Source organism: Labeo rohita, unplaced genomic scaffold (genome assembly GCF_022985175.1).
Source record: "Labeo rohita strain BAU-BD-2019 unplaced genomic scaffold, IGBB_LRoh.1.0 scaffold_2001, whole genome shotgun sequence".
NCBI lineage: Eukaryota > Metazoa > Chordata > Actinopteri > Cypriniformes > Cyprinidae > Labeo > Labeo rohita.
The window spans coordinates 1-11,650 of NW_026128222.1; the positions used below are offsets into that span (position 1 = coordinate 1).

An 11,650-nucleotide genomic window follows, 5' to 3' on the forward strand; every position below is an offset into this window, starting at 1 on the left:
AGATTTGGCAATTATCGTCTGATACTTTTGTTTGTTTTAGATCAGCGTAAGATGTTCGACTCTTTATTTTCTAACTTGAAACAAACACTACCTTTTTAAATTTGTAATGCTAGACTACAACATAGATTTTGACAAGTATCTTATGCTGTTGCTTAACGATCACGTCTGATACTTTTTGTTTTGTTTTGTTTTAAATCAACGTAAGATGCTCGACTCTTTTTTTCTTTTGCTTTAACTCTTGTATCTGTAAAAAAACTCTGCCTTTTTTAAAAACATTTAATTTTGCAATATTTTGACAACTATCAACGTATGCTTTTGTTTTACACAGACGTGTCTCGCTGCTTTTTGTTACTGGTTAACGATCGTATTTGATACATTTTTGTTTTAAATGTATGAACAAAATTGTTTTACAATACATAAATGCACGTCTTGACCTGCTTTACTGTTTCTGGAAAACACCGTCATCACAGTGTTTCTATTAAATGTGAAAAACTTTAATAAAAAAAAAAAAAAAACGATCCCCTTTGACCCCGTTTTACCCAACCGTTTCACACTTTAAAGTTTAAAGCACATAGTTTTGAACATTTTACAATGGTCCCACTTCAAAAACACTTTCCCAAACAATAAGATAACAGTCATAAATTCCTTTGAATCACTGAGGCGAATAAACAGATGTACAAACAGGTGGCCAGTTCGGGGGGTTGGGGGTGTACAAAAACAGGTGTCCAAACAGGTGTCCAGTGGTGGGAGGGGGGAGGAATTTTTATGATAGGCAATAAATCATATTTTTGACAACACGTGCCCGGGATTCTCTCTTTCATGTTAACTAATGTAGTTAATGTTATCAAGTGAAACCTCGTAACTTGGATAAATAGTTCACATCTTAATACAGGGGTCACCAAACTTGATCCTGGAGGGCCGGTGTCCTGCAGAGTTTAGCTCCAACTTGCCTCAACACACCTGCCTGGAAGTTTGAAGTAAACCTACAGTATTAAGACCTTGGTGTGTTTGATTACGGTTGGAGCAAAACTCTGCAGGACACCGGCCCTCCAGGACTGAGTGTGGTGACCCCTGTCTTAATGGGTAATTTAGCTGATTTTCAACCTTTGCATACATTTGTAACTTTTGTGTAGTTTGTAGTATATTTAAATGAACTATGTGTAGTCTTTCTTCATGTTACCTACACACAGATATCACTGTTTATTTGTCAGCAAACGAAGATGAAAAACACATTGGTAAGTTGATCATCATAGATCTGATTCATTGTCTTTTCTCCTTCTGTCTTCAGTTTGTGGAGCTGCAGAATTACAGAGAAACAGTGTCTCATCCTGACTTCAGCTCTGAAATCAAACCCATCACACCTGAGAGAACTGAACCTGAATTGGAATAAACTAGGAGACTCTGGAGTGAAAAACCTCAGTGATCTACTGATGAACACACAATTCAAGCTGGAAAAACTACAGTTAGTACAGTTAAAGTTTATTTATTTTAAGACAACAGGTCTGAAGTTACATTGTTTAAAGCAATGCACTGGGTTTTTGTTATATATAGTAAGTGTGTGAATGCAGAAATCAACCTTTCATTAGAGAATAAAGAATGGAGGCATTAAATAAATAAAATAAAGTAAAAAAAGTAAGTAGAAGCAGTGCCTGCCCTCATACAAAACTAACGTGACACAAAACAAACTATTAGAAACTAAATGCCTCTTCAATATTATGATCATCATAGACCCTAAACCTTAGTCTGAATCAAATAAAACACTGAAGGATTCACACTGTAAACTGGAGAGATTGAGCTCAGTAACATTCACATACAAGAATCAGGAAACATGATAATAATGATAATATTTTCGTTTCTTATTTTATGCTGTTTTCCCTTTGCAGGTTAAGCTGCTGTGAAATGACAGATGAAGGTTGTTCTGCTGTGACTTCAGCTCTGAAATCAAACCCATCACACCTGAGAGAACTGAACCTGAGTGAGAATAAACTAGGAGACTCTGGAGTGAAAAACCTCAGTGATCTACTGATGAACACACAATGCAAGCTGGAGAAACTAGAGTTAGTACAGTTAAAGTTCATTTATTTTAAGACAACAGGTCTGAAGTTATATTGTTTAAAGCAGTGCACTTTTTCTTTTTATAGTAAGTAAATTTGTAAATGCAGAAATCAGCCTTTGATTAGAGAATAAGGAATTGAGGCATTAAATAAATAAAATAAAGTAAAGTAAGTAGAAGCAGTGCCTGCCCTCATACAAAACTAACGTGACTCCAAACAAACTATTAGAAACTAAATGCCTCTTCAATATTATGATCATCATAGATCCTAAACCTTAGTTTGAATTAAATAAAAACACAGAAGGATTTACACTGTAAACTGGAGAGATTGAGCTCAGTAACATTCACATACAAGAATCAGGAAACATGATAATAATGATAATATTTACTTTTCTTATTTCATGCTGTTTTTGCCATTGCAGGTTAAGCAGCTGTGAAATGACAGATGAAGGTTGTTCTGCTGTGACTTCAGCTCTGAAATCAAACCCATCACACCTGAGAGAACTGAACCTGAGCTGGAATAAACTAGGAGACTCTGGAGTGAAAAACCTCAGTGATCTACTGATGAACACACAATTCAAGCTGGAGAAACTAGAGTTCGTATCATCATACTGTACAGCAGTGACAGTGAGATTAAAGTTCACTGAGAATATTTCGATGCTTATTATGATTTATTTATCTGGGTACATAAGTTTTTTCCAAAAAGTAATGTACCCTTGTGATTTTTTTTAATGAAAATAACTTCCCCTCACAAAAACATTTCATCTCTGGTCTGATGACGTGAGGGTGTGAAAACCTGTCAGTCACATGAGATCACAGCAATAACAAACAACAATAATCCAGCTTCTCATCAGAAATGAATTCATGACCTGCATTTTTTTCTTGTTCAAAAATGTTATTTCACTCAGACATGCATCACAATAAGAACAAAATATGGTCACAAAATGTTGGATTTGACTGTAAACTACTGTAAACAGAATTTTGATTAGTTGCATTTAAACTCAATTTTTACATTTACATTAATGTTGTTTTAAATTGATTCTATAGTTGATCCTGTATCTCAATTACATTACAAATCACAAATCATTTTTTTGTTCTGACTAACAGAATCAGATTCGGAAATACTTTATTAATGCCCCGAGGGAAATTGTTCATTACCACAGCTCCAAAACAATGTATAATAATATACATAGAATTCCATAAAAAAGAAATATAATAAAACTTTGTTTTAGTTTGTGGCTGTATGATTATTTATTTACTTATTTTGTTTTCAGGTTTTAGCAAAATTTTATTTATTGCACTGTATGGTGTTTACTCATGATTCATTTAACTCACACATGAACAACATGTCTGATTCATTGTCTTTTCTCTTTCTGTCTTCAGTCTGTTTGGATGCAGTATTACAGAGGAACAGTGTCTCATCCTGACTTCAGCTCTGAAATCAAACCCATCACACCTGAGAGAACTGAACCTGAGCAGGAATAAACTAGGAGACTCTGGAGTGAAAAACCTCAGTGATCTACTGATGAACACACAATTCAAGCTGAAGAAACTACAGTTAGTATCATTATACTGTACAGCAGTGACAGTGTTATTACTTTACTGTTCAGTAAATTCTAAGTGTTTTGTGTGTGTTTGTGACTGTACACTCAAATTATTTTGGCTCTTGTTCATTTTAATTCATTGTGTTCACTCTACGTAATATATTTAAAATTGAAACTGATTGATTTATTTGTGTTGAAACTACAATAATATTGTTTTTGTTGATGTAACTAACTGAGCAGTGGATTTGTAGTTCCCAGCATAATTTGCAAGGAACTGCATGATTGTAAATTTAGGGATGAAGTGTTATTTTGTGTTTTTCTGTAAAGGGAAATACATGTTAGTGTTTAATGTTCAGTTATACTGGACAGTTTCTGTGATGTTGTTGAATTTTGTGGTTCCCATTATGCAGAAAAGTGACGTTTGTGTTTAAAACAAATATCTATTACTCTTATTCACACATAAACTTACATGGATCTGATTCATTGTCTTTTCTCTTCTGTCTTCAGTCTGTATGATTGCAGTGTTACAGAGAAACAGTGTCTCATCCTGACTTCAGCTCTGAAATCAAACCCATCACGCCTGAGAGAACTGGACCTGAGTATGAATCAAATAAAAAACACGGGAGTGAATCACTTATGTGACATACTGAAGGATTCACACTGTAAACTGGAGAGATTGAGGTCAGTAACATTCACATACAAGAATCAAAATGATTCAAATCACTTCAACATTTTAAAAATCACTTCAACAACCAAAACACTTTATACTCAAAATCTCATGATGAGTCTGAGTTCACATTATATTTGTGAAAAATTCTTCACCTTAATGATTTGTTTGTAAGATGATCTTCCTCTGTTTGTCTCTTTCTAGTCTTTGTGACTGTGGAATTACAGATGTTTCTTCTTTAACTCAGTCCTTGACAAACACAAAAGCACTGCAGTTTCTAAAATGGCTTGATCTGAGTGCTAATATGATTGGAGACTCAAAGCAGCAGCTCATTGATGTGCTACGAGACTCAAACTGTAAACTGAGGTGAGTAAACTTCACTTTCTGATATTAAAGAGATTCATTTACCTCTAATATGTGAAGAAATATATACTTTCAAATATTTGTGTAATTATCATCACACTTTATTTCAAAGGATTTGTGTCAGAATATAAAATTGATAAAAATCACAAAAGAGGAAAGAGAACAAAAGCACACTGTCAGAGCTTTATACAACAACACCTGCTTTATTAATGACATCAGTAATAGTGAATCATTACAGTTTGAAATAGATTTGGTCAGATTGTAGGAAAACGCTGGTAAAATCAGTGCAGATTCCAGCTTCAGCTCACAGCCGTCCAACGTCACATGATCAATGTCTCTGTCTCTTGTGTTTTTGTTTTGACAAGCAACACGTCACATTACTTATGTAAGGTTTAATCAGGGTGTGTTTAGTCCAAATATCTCTAATTGCACTGACTACCTGGTCCATGAGAACTGTAAAATCTCATCGGTGTAAACCTGGGTGTAAAAGAGGACCATCTAAAGGGAAGTATTAGGTGAAGATTTTTGGTTTCTCTGACCTGAGCTTTAGGCTTGAACAGATCGTGCAGCTCAAGCCAGATAAAGACATCATTTAGTGATCTCAACAAACAGGTATATCCAGGGCAAAACAAATAGTGTATTCCACCAATATAAACAGGCAATGAGTCCAAATACCGGTGAGCAGTCCTAACAAAAAGTGAAATAAACAAGGCTATGAAACACCAGGCTAAACTATAGCAATGGATCAAGACAAAACTATGTTTATTTCAAAAATAGACAAAAACTATGACTATAAAACAAAACCAAAAAAATGAAAACAGAAGTGTGGATAAAAGCAGAGTGTTTAGTCTGACAAATAAGCATAAACAAAAAATATGTGTTGTAGCCATTTAAGAAAGTGTTTTTATTTTATTTGTGTTTAAATATTACTTGTTTGTGTTTTCTTTAGTTTAATTTGTTAATGAAGAAAGAAAATTGGACCAACGCAGGCAGCAAAGGGAGCAGCAACAGTGGGACAGATAAAAATTTTTGGCTTGATATTTTGGTCTTTTGTCTTGGCCGTGGAAGCATGGCAGCAGGTGTCACTGCGTGGTTAATGGGGAATGACGAGGAAGAGCGAGGAGGTCCAAATGCATAAGAGTTTATTTAAATAATCCACTCCGCCACATCCCCCCACTCCCAGGACCCCTGGCGCAAAAACAATAGTGGGTGGGGGAACAGAGGCAAAACAGGGGGTGGGACGGAGGCCCAAGTCCATGTAGAGGAGGTGGGCCTGGATCATGGAGCAGGGACAGACGGTGAAGCACTGGAGGACCTGGACCATGGAGCAGTAGCAGACAATGAAGCACTGGAGAACCTGGACTGTGGAGCTGTGGCAGACAGTGAAGCACTGGAGGACCTGGGCCGTGGAGCTGTGGCAGACAGTGGAACCTTGGAGGACCTGGGCCGTGGAGCTGTGGCAGACAATGTAACGTTGGAGGACCTGGGCCGTGGAGCAATTGCAGACAGTGCAATACTGTAGGGCCTGGGCTGTGGAGCAATGGCAGACAATGGAACACTGGAGGGCCTAGGCCGTGGAGCAGTGGCAGACAGTGGAACCTTGGAGGACCTGGGGGCATGGAGCAATAGCAAACAGTGGAGCAGTGAAGGACCTGGGCCATGAAGCAGTGGCCGACCGTTGTAGCATGGTGGACCTGGGCAATGGAACCATGTCTGATCCTGAGGAGCCCGGAGCTGTGGCGGGGCAGGCAGGGCAGGGAGCCGTGGTGGCGCAGGCAGAGCTGGGAGCCCATGATTGGCCTCCTTGGCCATGACATGACAGGCAGATAGTTCGTGATAGGCCTCTTGATATGACATTGGAGGGACATGGCAGGGAAAGAGTTCATTGGAGGACGCTGCCCCCATAGGAGGATCTACAGCGTGAGCTGACACCTCAGGAGGTATGGGCGCGAACTTGTGGACAGATGAAGCCTCAGGAGCAGACTTGTGGTCAGATGAGGCCTCTGGGGCAGACTCGTGGATAGACGAGGCCTCTGGAGCAAATTCGTGGACAGACGAGGCCTCTGGAGCACAGTGTGCAGCCCACACACTAAAAATGGCAATGGCCATTGCCGGCAGCACAGTAGATAGTGGGATGTCTGTTGGCCTTGATGGTGTGGATGCTGTGGACTTGTGGCTTGGGAATGTGGGCTCTGCGTGGCTTGGGAGCGTGGGCTCTGCGTGGCTTGGGAGCGTGGGCTCTGCGTGGCTTGGGAGCGCGGGCTCTGGGGTTTCAGCTGATACGTGAGGAGGCTTTAGAGGATGAGCAGAGATGTGAGGTGGCTTTGGACGGTTAGAGGGGAAGGGGTTGAGGTTCTGGCAGGACAACCTTTTCTTGACTTGATTTATGGAGGTCTGTCGTGACTTGACTTGACTCAGGGAGGTCTGCCGTGGCCTGACTTGACTCAGGGAGGCCTGCCGTGACTTGGCTTGACTCAGGGAGGCCTGCCATGACTTGACTTGACTCAGAGATGTCTGCTGTAGCGTTTGGGCCAATCCGACACACAATGGTTCATTTGATTCGCTAAATCAATGATTCATTAAATTAACAAATAATCACAGACCCCCTCGCCCAATCCACAACACTGTCTGCCGGGACGTCTCCAATGGCCCACCAGGCCCCTGGTTACCATGGACACCAGAATACCTCGGCCAGATCAGATAAACTTTACAACCTGCAAGTATGTAGAGAGAATCTCCCACTACTTAAATCTCTCTAAAACAGAAACATACTGCTATAGGAAATGACTACTTTCCCATTCATTCACAGACAAACCTATCTTTGACCTTCCTATCACACATAGCCCAGGTCATTGTGTACAGTATTACTGCATTGTATTTTAATTTTTGTCTGTTGTATTTGTATTCGTCTTTCTACTGTTTTATGCATGTATTATGATAGATGACTAGTAGTATAACCCACCTATGTCATGCTTGGACTCTTTGAGTTCGTATTTTAATGATCTAAAAGATGGTGTAAATTAGATGTTGATACCTTTGCAACATGTTAGTGTTTTAAGAAACCTTAGTAGGTTTTGCATCAACACCCAATCGAATTACATATGCAAAATACCATGCTCACAGACAAAGAGTCGTAAACTTTCCCTCCAAAGGTGAAAATTTACCATTGGTTCATGGACCTCCAGGAGGCACAGCCTCCAGAGAGTTTAAAGGCATCGACCCCTCTCTCTTCTCTCTCTCTTCACTTTCTCCTTCGTCTGCAACATCTTCTGATTGCTGCCTGTGTGGAGGAACCCACGGGGAGCCTGAGCCGGCACAGGGCGTGCCCGGCGGGCCCGACAGGCCCAACATACAGAGCTGTGGCTCTCGACCACAAAGAGCCAGACAGTTCCACTCAAACCTGGAATTCATCTTCATGACTCGCCTCAGCCAGTCAGTGGTTCTTGGAGAACCTAAGAAGATGAGCTAGAACCCTTCTGGACTTCCCTAAGTGTGTGCCAGGCCTTGCGGCCTTGTCTTTCCATTCCTCAAAGATCACAGGACTTCAGCTGAGTCCCTCTCAGCTCTTGGTTCTTCTTCACTTTCACACTTTCCCAGTCACCATTGAGTCAGAACATCTTTGGAGTTCATCACTCTTCGGACCCAGAAGAACGTGATCACAATTCCAAAACCACCACTGCTCCAACCATCAAGACCTTCACCAGAGACTGCATTTGGACACTTGTTCAACGACCAAGGCAATGCAAGTATCGTACATTTAACTAAACAAACAGAGGTTTAGTATAAGATGTAGACAGCACTGATGGTTTCGCAGCAGGTGGTTAACTGACTCTTTCATAGCTTCATTTCCTTGTCTCTCTCTAACTGCTTCTCACTGACCATTCCCCCATGTATGAGTGATTTCATGTTTGTTTGTTTAGATTAGTTATGTGTTAGTCCTTCGTTAATAAACTATTGTGCACAAATTACATGAGTTTTGATTCTGATTCTGCCTTGCAAATTAATGTCCCTTTACGATTCCGATTCGAGCTACGTGCTCTAATGAAATGGTACTTTAAGAAAGTTATTTTCTGTGGCCAAGAAAATATCACTTCTTATAGTTGATATAAAGATTATACTGAATGTTCGCTGAGCGAACAGATTAGTTGATGGAAAATTGATTCTGCTACAGTTACTACTGGCAGCTGATATAAGTAATTGTAATTAATCATAATTAATTGTAATTATTTATATACATTTCCCTTTGAGCTAAATCGCGACACTGCCGTGGCTTGACTTGGCTCATGAAGGTCAGCTGTGGCTTGACTTGGCTCATGAAGGTCAGCTGTAGCTTGACTTGGTTCATGAAGGTCAGCTGTGGCTTGACTTGGTTCGGGAATAACAGCGGCAACTTGACTTGGCTCATGAAAATCTGCTGTAACTTGACTTGGCTCATGAAGATCAACTGTGGCTTGGCTTGGCTCAGGGAAGACAGCAGCAATTTGACTCGTGAAGATCTGCTGTAACTTGGCTTGGTTCATGGAGATCAGCTGTGGTTTGACATAACATAGACAACCCAGCTGTAACTTGACTTGACTCAGGAACAACAGCTGTAACGTGACTTGACTCTGGAACAACATAGCTTGACTCTGGAAGAACATGGCTTGACTCAGGAATAACAGCTGTAATGTGACTTGACTCAGGAACAACAGCTGTAATGTGACTTGACTCAGGAACAACAGCTGTAATGTGACTTGACTCATGGGGAACAGCTGTGACTTGGCTTGACTCGTGGGGCACAGCTGTGACTTGGCTTGACTCGTGGGGCACAGCTGTGACTTGGCTTGTCTCGTGGGGCACAGCTGTGACTTGGCTTGTCTCGTGGGGCACAGCTGTATCTTGGCTTGACTCATGGAGAACAACAGCTCTGTCTTGGCTTGACTCATGGAGAACAACAGCTGTATCTAGGCTTGACTCATGGAAAACAGCTGTGACTTGGCTTGATTCATGGGGAACAGCTGTGTCTTGGCTTGACTCCTGGAGAACAGCAGCTTTGGCTTGACTTGACTCTGTTGCTTGACCGGACTTGGAAGCTTGACCGGACTTGGAAGCGTGGATCCTGGTTCATACCTGCTTCGTCACTCTGTCTGTTTGTTTGGATACAGACCTTACAGACCAAAGAGCATAATCAATGTAGGTTTCAAGGGTCCAGTGTATCTTACCTCCAGGTAACCCTGAGCGAATGGGTTCATCTAACCCATAACGGAAAAGGTCCTTCAGAGCAATATCATTAAACTCGACTAAATGACACAGTCCACAAAAATCCTCTACATACTCCTCTATTGCTCAGTTATCTTGACAAAGGCAGAGGAGACGAGAAGTTGCCTGGTTCATACCTGCGATCGTGATTCCAAAAGCCGCTGGATTTTTGGGAGGCGAAGTATTCTGTAACAAGCAGGACTCATAGGAAGCGTGTAAGATCCAAGTGTGAGCTTTATTTACAGATCGTAGTCAGACATGCAAGGTCTGTATCCAAACAAACAGAGGGACGAAGGCAAGACAATATCGTAGTCCATAAAACAGGCACAGTCCAAAAACCAGAGAAAGCAGTCTGAAAAGTAACAAATAAAAGAAGGCAAAGAACGATGGCAAAACTAGGCAGAACTATGGCGAGAAACAAAAGCAAAACTATGACAATAAAACAAAACCGTGGCAATGATAAAAACAGGGATAAACGCTTGGTAGAGTCCGCTAGAGCAAAACAATACTTCGCAGCTTCCTGTTTGGCATGGCCTGCCTTTTATGGCTGCCAAACAGGAAGTTACCAGAGAAGCAGCAGAGGGAGCAGCAACAGGCAGTCAATGGGTGAGGGCTCCGTCTGCTGGCATGGCGTTACACCAGTTTCAAATGATTATTAAACAGCAGCACAAACTAGAAAAAATAGCGTCAGTCCTTCCAGTCACTCAGTGTCTGAATTCACTCACTCGTTTTCATTCACTCCTTCAACTGAACTGTATTAGTGGTCTAAGGGTATTTGGATTCAGTTAAACACTTCTCATCAGTTAACAACGACTTAAACAACAAGACACACTTTTAACAATGTGTCCACAAGTCTACTATTAACAGGAATCTCCTCCGGTTGGTTTGACAGTAAATACAGTCAGTAACTGAGACACAAGCTAATAGCAGTTGTGTTTGAATGAATCGAGTGAGAGCGCGGTGGTGTGATACGAGAGAAGTAAAAGAAACGCCGGACTCAAATACCCGTATGACTGTGTGTTGTGTTGCTAATGACAATGGTTGTTATCAGGGAATAACACACCTCAGAATGTCACGACTGACCAATCAGAATCGAGTATTCCAGGAGCTGTGCAGTAATTTCAGTTATTTACTGACCAATACAAACATGTTTAAACTAGAGGACAAACAGCTTTAACTAGTGGAACATTTCACTGAAAGATTTTTGTTTTAAGGCAAAGTCACATTTGTATTTGTTCCATGTCATTTATTATATTTGGCTTAAACTCATTAGTATGTGTTTCACCTTATTTTGACTCAATAAAAACACAAATTGGAATTCATGTTCTACATGTATTATATTTAAAACACAAATACTGTTTTATAAATATGTATTCAAACCAGGAAGAGTCAGTAATTAATCTGATTACAGGATTTTAATGTGTAAGTTTTTACTCAAAAAATATAGTAACTAATTTGTAGTTTGTTCCACTGAACTCTGATTATCTTCTCTTCTGTTCCACCTTACAGTGTAGATACAGATCCATCACCTGAAGTCCCTGATAGAGTTCAATTGCAAGAAATACCTGTAGTTCAATCACCAAAAGTCCCTGATAGAGTTTAATTGCAAGAAATACCTGTAGTTCAATCACCAAAAGTCCCTGATAGAGTTCAATCGCAAGAAATACCTGTAGTTCAATCACCAAAAGACGATAAATGCTGTATATCATAATGAAGGCATCTTGAGAGGAGCAGTAAACATCAAGTAAGGATCCACAGAAGAGCTTCACTACTGTGTCTGTGAGG

At 40.4% G+C, this 11,650-nt stretch overlaps 1 protein-coding gene across 1 annotated transcript; it reads left to right on the plus strand.

Moving 5' to 3' along the window:
• Positions 1–1,288: 1,288 nt before the first annotated feature.
• LOC127159223 (ribonuclease inhibitor-like) lies at positions 1,289–11,625 on the plus strand (the record flags this gene model as incomplete). Its single annotated transcript, XM_051102114.1, has 7 exons — positions 1,289–1,462; positions 1,884–2,057; positions 2,476–2,649; positions 3,437–3,610; positions 4,105–4,278; positions 4,469–4,630; positions 11,375–11,625. Coding segments are annotated over 7 exons (1,126 nt in total), but the record flags the coding sequence as incomplete, so codon positions are not given.
• Positions 11,626–11,650: the final 25 nt, after the last annotated feature.